The sequence below is a fragment of the Osmerus eperlanus genome, chromosome 11, assembly GCF_963692335.1.
Source record: "Osmerus eperlanus chromosome 11, fOsmEpe2.1, whole genome shotgun sequence".
Lineage (NCBI taxonomy): Eukaryota > Metazoa > Chordata > Actinopteri > Osmeriformes > Osmeridae > Osmerus > Osmerus eperlanus.
This window is the reverse complement of record NC_085028.1, coordinates 16,901,920-16,911,919: the sequence shown is the minus strand read 5'-3', so window position 1 is coordinate 16,911,919 and position 10,000 is coordinate 16,901,920. Positions and strand designations below refer to the sequence as shown.

Below are 10,000 nucleotides of genomic sequence, written 5' to 3'. Positions count from 1 at the left end.
ACACACACACACATAGACAGACATGTACACACACACACAGACAGACATGCACACACACACACACACACACATAGACAGACATGCACACACACACACAGACATGCACACACGCAAGCATACGCCGACAGACACACACACACAAATGTGGGCACGCATGTGGACACAAACACACGACGACACACACACACACACACACACACCGGGAAGATGACTGAATTAAACTGTGTGACGTAATCAAGGCGAGTCTTTAACGTTCACTTCCTCCAGGACCAGACGTCCCTCGTTCCCCTAGCGGCTGGACAGGAAGTGAGCTCACCTGCACCACCAGGCCCAGGTTGGGTCCGGCCGTGGGCGAACGCAGAGACTCCCTCACCACGGCCCACATCTCCCCCTGCAGCGCCTCGTACAGCAGCTCCACGTCCTTCGCCTTCCTCCGCCCGCCGTCCTCGTCCTTCGCCTTCCTCCGCCCGCCGTCCTTGCTCCCGGGGCTCGTCACGTCCTCCGGAGTCGCCGCGACGACCCCCTCCGGAGAGGAGGTTGCCGCAGCGACGGCGGCGGCGGCGGCCTCGTTGCACTCCTGCTCCAACTCCAGGATGTGAGTGTCGGCCAGGAGGAGATCTCTCCTGGTTACCAGCTGGAGGATCTCCAGGACTGAGGAGAGAGAGGGGGGGGGAGGGAGAGAGAGAGGGGGGGGAAGGGGGACAAAGAAGAGAGATCGTCAGTACAATCTCAAAAGAAAGTTGTAAAAAATGATTCCAACAACAGAGACCAAACCCCAGCGTGGAACTGCTGACACTGTTCCCACGTAACTCATATTCCAGATTCAGAATACCTCTCCTCCCCTGGGGACCGAGCAAGTTTGTCCCTCCTGGCTTGTGGTTGTCCAGGCAGGCTGGACACCCTCACCTCCCTGGAGGCGCCTGTGTTTCATCCCTGCCTCAGTTCTAACCCTAACCCTAACCCAGCTCACTTCAAACACCTCTCTAGGGACACGCCGCTGCCAAACATTGAAATCACCCTGGATCCCCTCAGCAGCCCCGGTCAGGTGACCTCTCTCTGGACTGGGAGATGGACTGTGGAACTCTCTTCCTTCTGAGGCTAGGCATGCTGAGTATTTTCCCTAAAAATTAACTTTTTAAAAATTGCTTTTCTGTGATTATCATGGTGTTTCATGGTGTGTTTCGTCTGCCTTTATATTAACTGCATTTTTAATTTCTTATGTTGTAAAATACTTTGAGATGCAACCTTTAAAGGCGCTATAGAAAATAAAGTAACATTATTATTATTCCTTAGTCGTTCTGAGGCTCCGACACAAAGAGAACAAAACAAGCCTTCTCCGACGCACCAGAGAGAAAACGCAACAGGGGACAGAGTACAGTAGATACAGTATACAGCAGATGCTGTACTTTGCAGGCTCAGAGTGGTGAAGCAGACTTTCCGTTGAAACTCCGTAGGGGCCCCAGAGAGAGCAGTCTTTGCTGTTTCCTGCATGCAGTAATACTGGGACACTGACCAGGGAACCATCTCCCGCTGCACAGGAGGGAGGTGATGTCATAGAACGCTGTGATGTGGTTTGAAATGGGAGGGGGAGAGGGAGGGGAGGAGGGGAGAGGGATGAGAGGAGAGGGAGGAGAGAATGATCCAAAGGACGAGAGAAAATAGAGAGAAAGAAGAAAGAGATCTGTGTTGTTTTTAATCAGCCGTAAAGCGGCCAATAAAATCTGACTGGTTCTCATGGACGTCAGGTGACCATCCTCTCTGACATCATCTTCTCTCATCAGGGCGGAGTCTGACATCCCTTCGGGAACCCGTCCGCCTGGCCTTATTTACTGTCCCTGTCACAGCGATGTTACATAAGGACATACACCAGGATTGTGCGGGTCAGTGTGGTAAACCAGTGAGTGTGTCTCAGATTGATGACATCCTGACGCTGAAGAGGAGATGCAGACTACTTCATCTCCAAGGTGACGGATGTAGGAGCAAGAGGGTCAAAGTTCAAGGTGACATGTTCTGATGAGGCCTGATGTCCCAGTTGTATGCACACAGCGTGCAACAGTACCAACCTTGTAAGGGCAGCTGCAGTAAGTCCTAACAGTGAAGCGTTTGGGATCTGGGGCGTTTCCAGGCGTTCCTACTGTGACTCAGCACATCCTGTCACACTCAATCAGGCCTGTAGCAGAGGCGGTTCGGAACCGAGCCCCTCTCAATGAGACCTGGAACTACAACAATGATCCTCTTGGTCTAATGACAGATGCACGGGTTCGACGCCCAGCTGTTCCGATCCCAGACCTGCTGGCCTCACACGAGGAGGATGTATTCTTGGTCTAATGGTAACAGCGAGGGTTAGGGTTCAATCCCCCCGTACGGCCTGCTTCAGAAGGGCAGAGCTGCAGTCACACACTGTTCCTTCAGACACGCAGCGAACGCAGCATGGCAGGAAGTGATGTCACATCCTCCTCCTACACCGGTCGCGTTGCGACCGAACAACTTAGCAAAGCAGCCCCAGGAAGGAGGGGTGAGGGGAGGGGGTGGAGGGGAGGGGGGTGGAGGGGAGGGGGTGGAGCGGGCGGGGGTGACACCACTTTGGGGACCGTCTCCAATAGGCCCAGAGGGCAGATCGCACCACCACAGGACGAAGGGCGTCACATATCAGCTGTGAAAATAATAACTCGCTCCCACACCCACCTTCAGCCCCTCACCCCCACCCTAACCCCCCAAGCCCCAGCTATTCTCTCCCTCTCCACTTCTGCAGGGTTCCTGGGCCTTTTGGCTGCTGAGTTGCCCATGTAGCTCAGTTTTACCATAAGGAAGGAAGATGTGTGTGTGTGAGAGTCAGCATTGTTGTGTGTGTGTGTGTGTGTGTGTGTTATGAGGTAGAAAGGAATGTGGCCAAGCTCATCCGTTTGTGTCCCTATCAAGGAAGAGGAGTGAAGTGAAGACACCACCCCTGTCCTTACACACACACACACACACACAGTCATAGTCACTTACACACACACACACAGATGCTGAAACACCTACACACACACACACACACACACACATACATACACAGTCATAGTCACTTACACTTACACACACATACACACACACAGATGCTGAAACACCTACACACACACACATACACAGACAGACTCCGCTGTGCCAACGCAACGGAAGGACATCTAATTATAAAGCACAATGCAGCACACTCATCTCTCCGTGGAGGAGAGGCGGAGGTGGAAAACTGTGGCTGTCCTATCCCGCTCACACCCACCTGCCTGGCCCCTCCTCCAGCCACGCCCACCTTCACAGGACAGCCAATCACAAGATGGCCAGTCCCAGAACAACCAGTCACAGGACAGCTAATCACAGGAAGATGAGGTGACCAGGGTTTGTGGGTTCATTGTAACTTTACTGTAAAATATATTTGGTAAGATCCCTTTTAGAGAGTTCCACTGAAGTATGTCACTTTCTGCAAACTATGATCTGAAATACTGTTAAGATATAAACATCTTATATATGTATATATACTGTAGTTAAGGTAGATCGATATTGTGGAGGAACATGCAGGTTGACTAGCCTGTCTGCCTGCCAGTGATGCAGCCTGTGATGCAGCCTGACCACCTGTGATGCAGCCTGACCGCCTGTGATGCAGCCTGACCACCTGTGATGCAGCCTGACCGCCTATGATGCAGCCTGACCGTATGTGATGCAGCCTGACCGCCTGTGATGCAGGCTGACCGCCTGTGATGCAGCCTAACCGCCTGTGATGCAGGCTGACCGCCTGTGATGCAGGCTGACCGCCTGTGATGCAGCCTGACCGTGTGTGATGCAGCCTGACCGCCTGTGATGCAGGCTGACCGCCTGTGATGCAGCCTGACCGTGTGTGATGCAGCTTGACCGCCTGTGATGCAGCCTGACCGCCTGTGATGCAGCCTGACCGTGTGTGATGCAGCCTGACCGCCTGTGATGCAGCCTGACCGTGTGTGATGCAGCCTGACCGCCTGTGATGCAGGCTGACCGCCTGTGATGCAGCCTGACCACCTGTAATGCAGCCTGACCGTGTGTGATGCAGGCTGACTGTGTGTGATGCAGCCTGACCGCCTGTGATGCAGGCTGACCGCCTGTGATGCAGCCTGACCGTGTGTGATGCAGCCTGACCGCCTGTGATGCAGCCTGACCGCCTGTGATGCAGCCTGACCGTGTGTGATGCAGCCTGACCGTGTGTGATTTATAAGGGGTTAGTCAAGGGGCTTCTAGCCTAACTACCACAGTGACATCACAATGCCTCCCCGGTGACCTGGCTCGACCAATCACAGACCGGGCGTAACCGTGTCGGAGTCACCGCCGCCACGTCTGGATCGCAGTGGCAACGAGTCCCCCCTCGCCGCCTGCGAGGGGTCAGAGGTCGTGTTGCTGCGTGTGCGCAGGGCGAGCGAGCAGCTGGGCTTGCACTCATTAAACCAGCGGAGACCCAGCAGAGCCGGGGGACCCTCTCTCTCTCTGCTATGAAGCCAGACAGGAGAGCACAACACTGGGCCTTTGTTCCCCGGCACCTACCCCCCCAACCCACCCACCACCCCCCGCCCGCCTCCCGGGTCTCCTTAACCCCACTCCCACCCCTCTCCGCCCCAGACGCCATCAGGAACCCACTCAGCTAACATTCAGTCGTGTGGCACCGCCCTTCCTCAAGGCCAGACCGCAGGTATGCTAATGCTCTCGCCGCTGAAGCTGCCTATGGATTCTATGAGAGCTGTTCTGCAGAGCCAACGATGAAGCCTGGCTTTACCTTGAGGAATTCCGGTGGGGGTTGGGGGGGGGGGGAAGTGGGGGGAGGGGAAGGGGAGGGTGTTCTGGGAGGGTCTTGTCCTCAAGGGAGCTGTAAGTAAACCCACCGAGGAGCTTAAAGTCGCTGAGTCGCCAGGATGCGTTAAGTGCTCCCTGCTCAGATTGCGCCGGGTAAGAGCTCATTTGCAGATCAGTCGCTAAGAGACTGTGGCCTTTATTCCTGCTGTAACCCAGACACTGCTGTGCTGGGTTAGGGTTAGGCGAGCACAGCGCTAGGATAGCTCTGCGCTAAGACAGCACCAGGCTAGCAGTGTGCCTGGATGTATCAATGCTAGGCTAGCACAGCGCTAAGCTGAGACAATGCTAAGTTAAGTCAATGCCAAACTAAATCTGTGCTATACTCACATAGTGCTAGGCTCAACACAACTCATTAGCATGTCAGATGTTGCTCTTGAACTGTTCCTTTAATCTGTCTATGTCTCCCGAGGCAGCTGTCATCACTTCGCTGTGTGTCCAGGGAAGATAAATATTTTTTTCTCTGAGAGTGAAATTTCAAATAAGCAGCGAAGCATCCAACTTCTGCCCCCCATTGCCTACACACACACACACACACACACACACAAGCACACACACACTTTCTCTCTCTCACACACACAATCCTCTCTTTCCTTCTCTTAAACCCCCCTTCAGGCACAGCTGAGAAAAAGCTGGTCCTTCTTTGTACTTTTGTACCTCTCACCCATAGTTCAGCCACAGTGAAGCATCACAGACCTGACCTCAGGACACGCACACACACACACACAGTTCAGCCACAGTGAAGCATCACAGACCTGACCTCAGAACACACACGCACACAGCCAGTGACATAGTGACAGACAACCAGTCAGCAAGCTGGCCAGTGCGCCTCTTCCCAGTACTGAAGCAGAGGTCCAGACCAGGGATGGCCAGTACTGAAGCAGAGGTCCAGACCAGGAATGGCCAGTACTGAAGCAGAGGTCCAGACCAGGGAGGGCCAGTACTGAAGCAGAGGTCCAGACCAGGGATGGCCAGTACTGAAGCAGAGGTCCAGGCCAGGGAGGGCCAGTACTGAAGCAGAGGTCCAGGCCAGGGAGGGCCAGTACTGAGCACATGAACTCATCTACAGACAGAAGCTGACTCTTTCTAGCCTCTCAACCTTCCAGCCTCACAGCCTTCCAACCTTCCAGCCTCACAGCCTTCCAGCCTCACAGCCTTCCAACCTTCCAGCCTCACAGCCTTCCAGCCTCACAGCCTCTCAGACTTCCAGAATTCCAGCCTCACAGCCTCACAGCCTTCCAGCCTCACAGCCTTCCAGCCTTCCAGCCTCACAGCCTCTCAACCTTCCAGCCTCACAGCCTCACAGCCTCTCAACCTTCCAGCCTTCCAGCCCCACAGCCTCACAGCCTTCCAGCCTCACAGCCTCTCAACCTTCCAGCCTTCCAGCCTCACAGCCTCTCAACCTTCCAGCCTCACAGCCTCTCAACCTTCTAGCCTCACAGCCTCACAGCTTTCCAGCCTCACAGCCTCTCATCCTTCCAGCATCTCAACCTTCCAGCCTCACAGCCTTCCAGCCTCACAGCCTCTCAACCTCCCAGCCTCTCAACCTTCCAGCCTCATAGCCTCACAGCCTTCCAGCCTCACAGCCTTCCAGCCTCTCAACCTTCCAGCCTCTCAACCTTCCAGCCTCCCAGCCTCTCAACCTTCCAGCTTTCCAGCCTCCCAGCCTCACAGACTTCCAGCCTCACAGCCTCTTAACCTTCCAGCCTCTCAACCTTCCAGCCTCCCAGCCTCTCAACCTTCCAGCCTCACAGCCTCTCAACCTCACAGCCTTCCAGCCTCACAGCCTCTCAACCTTCCAGCCTCTCAACCTTCCAGCCTCACAGCCTCTCAACCTTCCAGCCTCACAGCCTCTCAACCTTCCAGCCTCACAGCCTCACAGCCTTCCAGCCTCACAACCTTCCAGCCTCACACCTAGCTCCTGTACTCTGGGTGTGGTGTTCAAAAAGCCCACACTAAAAACACTAAGCCCACAGCCATATAATGAAGGCTGCTGCACAGCAATGGACAGTCAATGTCAGTCAGGATTTTACAGGACAGAAGAACTGTATTTCAACATTTACGATTGTTCTAAGTTATCACACTCGTTTGTTGCTAGGCAGCACAAACAGATCTGGTTTACTCTGCGACTTGGAGCCATGCCAGTCAGCCAGCCAGCCAATCAACCAGTCAGGCAGCTAATCATCAGCCAGTAAAACAGCAAGTCAATATGTCAACCAGCCAATTAACCAGCCAGTTGGCCAGCAAGTCAGTCAGCCAGACATACAGCCAGCCAACCAGCCAACCATCCAGCCAGCCAGCTTCAGTTATGGTTTTACAGTCCAGGAGGTCTTGCGTCAGGCATGTGTCTCAGATCTGCAGATTATTGACTTTGCTGTGTGTTAAGCAGACTGCTATACAACCCTCTTATCAGGTCCTTCTTATGCAACTGGATGGGCCCACCCAACCCCCTTACCTGCCACCCCACCCCCTTACCTGCCACCCCACCGTGCCACCCTGCCACCTTACCTGCCACCCTACCCTGCCACCCTGCCACCTTACCTGCCACCCTACCCTGCCACCCTGCCACCTTACCTGCCACCCTACCCTGCCACCCTGCCACCTTACCTGCCACCCTACCCTGCCACCCTGCCACCTTACCTGTCACCCTACCCTGCCACCCTGCCACCTTACCTGCCACCCCACCCCCTTACCTGCCACCCTACCCTGCCACCCTGCCACCTTACCTGCCACCCTACCCTGCCACCCTGCCACCTTACCTGCCACCCCACCCCCTTACCTGCCACCCTACCCTGCCACCCTGCCACCTTACCTGCCACCCTACCCTGCCACCTTACCTGCCACCCTACCCTGCCACCTTACCTGCCACCCCACCCCCTTACCTGCACCCTACCCTGCCACCCTACCCTGCCACCCTGCCACCTGAGGTCCTGTGACCCACCTGCCTCCTGGCTGCTAGCTCGGCTAGCTGGGTCCCCAGGCGGCTGGTGGACCAGGTAATGGTTGTGGTGGGTCACAGATGGATGTATGGTAGATTCGGCAGTGCAGGGCAGGGGAGGGGGGATGGAAGGAGGGAGGGAGGGTTCATGGGCTAACGACTAGTGTTATATAAACAAGGTTGATGAATACCTGAGGCAAGGTGGGCTGCCACACACACACACACGCTCTCTCTCTCTCACACACACACACACACACACTCTCTCATACACACACAAACACACACACAGTAGGAGGAAGGACACTGAAGGACACATTCCTCTGGTCAGAACAGTCACAGAGAGAGCCGGCCTGTGCCATTCACGCTGCAGCCCAGTCTACTGTACACACAGCCAAGCACTCCGGAGAGAAACACGCAGAATCCTTCCTCATCTCCTTTTTGATGAACTACACGTCAAAGTTTAATAAAGGAGAACTCCATCCTCTCCTCAGCTCTCTTATCGCCAGATAACAGACATTCATTCATTCATCCGTAATGAAGCACAAAAGTGCATACAGGAAGTTCAAGAGATATTCAAGGGCTAGAAGTGCACGGTCACAACAATGTGTCCGTGGTCGGCGCCGAGCAACAGCCTGCGTTGCGTAATGCCAGAAGGTCACGGATCTGGGAGAGCCTGGTGATGTGGTCTCCATGGTGATGTGTCTTCATCCTGGTGAGTGGGAGACCTTCCTGTCGGGTCTGTTGGGGGCGCTGTGGGGCTGCATCGTACCCTAGTTACATGGAGACCTGGTTGATGCAGGTGTGGGGCACAGCAAGGTCTCTAGTTTTTTGACAGCAGGTGTTGGTTGTGTATAAAGTGTATTTTGAATAGGCTACTATGTTTTTGTTATTGATTGTTTTGTTCAGAGTTCATCAAAGTAAAGAATAAACTTATGAACGTATCCAACTTTGAGTTTTTAATGACTTGTTCGGATGACTTGGAAAACACGACTGGAAGCAAATCGTCTTGAAAATACAATGACTGCATTCAACGACCAAGCAGGCATGGTGCGTTGTCATGGTGCATTGTCATGGTGCGTCGTCATGGTGCGTTGTCATGGTGCGTCGTCATGGTGCGTCGTCATGGCATCTTCACAGCCACTTGACTCTCAAGACACGGACACACCAGATGTTCTCCTTCACACGCCAGCTGGAGAACCACGGTTCCTCTCCCTGCCCTTCCTCGCGTCTGGGTTCCATCTCGGTTCCGCCTGAAGCTCTCAGAGATGGAATGCTCGCTGCTTCCTGGTTTCCAGAGAGTTCTGTCTGTGGGTGTGTGAGAGGCCGGTGCTGGTGGAGGTCAGTCCACTATGTGTCGCTGGTATTTCCTGACACTTGAGCCTGTCTGAACACAGCATGCTGTGTTATCCTGCTCTTAATGAACAATGCTGCCACACACACACACACACAAGGACACACACACACACACAAAGACACAGAGGTACACACACACACACGTAATCACATACTCAGTCTCACAAATATGTACAGACACACACAGACTGCCCTGCCATCCTTAGATCGTGTTCCTTTTATTAAACAGCAAACAAATAAGACCGGAGGGAACAAGGGAACTTATTCCATGACATATGATACCACGGTTGTTACTGGGCAAGGACCAACAAGCGGTGAAACAGGGTCAATGCCAAACCACCAGAGTTTTGCAACAAAAGAATATGTGTTGAAATGTACCTGGCTTGTCTGCTCGCCAACTCGCACTGAAAAACCGCTGTTGTTGGGGTTGGTTTTCAGTTATAGGGGTTGACCAAGCCGGTTGGTTCAAGCTCGACTGCAGGCTGAGCTGTCAGGGTTGTGTTTTTGGGGGACTTGACGGTGTTGGGTGCAGCGTTCTTCTAAGGAACAGCCTGGGTCACGTGCACCAGCTGTGCTGGTCTTGGAACACGATCTCCAAGTCTTAGAACATCTGTTTGGCCGTGAGCCCGCTGTCAGGTTTGACATGTTGAAACGGGGCCGTTTTAAACGATCATGTTCCGTGTCGGGGAACGTTCAGTTGTCCGCTGTTCTACCTCTCAGCCTCTCAGCCTCACAGCCTCTCAGCCTCTCAGCCTCTCAGTCTCTCAGCCTCACAGCCTCTCAGCCTCTCAGTCTCTCAGCCTCTCAGCCTCTCAGCCTCACAGCCTCTCAGCCTCTCAGCCTCACAGCCTCTCAGCCTCACAG

At 54.2% G+C, this 10,000-nt stretch overlaps 1 protein-coding gene across 2 annotated transcripts in view; it reads right to left on the bottom strand.

Moving 5' to 3' along the window:
- The window catches only part of exoc3l2b (exocyst complex component 3-like 2b), a 23,746-nt gene that overhangs the window by 10,580 nt on the left and 3,166 nt on the right, over positions 1-10,000 (bottom strand). Inside the window, exons 3-4 of one of the 2 annotated variants that reach the window (XM_062473042.1) lie at positions 458-651; positions 317-427 (exon numbers count right to left, since the gene is read on the bottom strand). In XM_062473042.1, coding sequence (XP_062329026.1) covers positions 317-427; positions 458-651 — 305 coding nt within the window. Of the gene's footprint in view, positions 1-316; positions 652-10,000 lie in introns of both variants that reach the window. The other variant, XM_062473041.1, reaches the window with a different exon arrangement.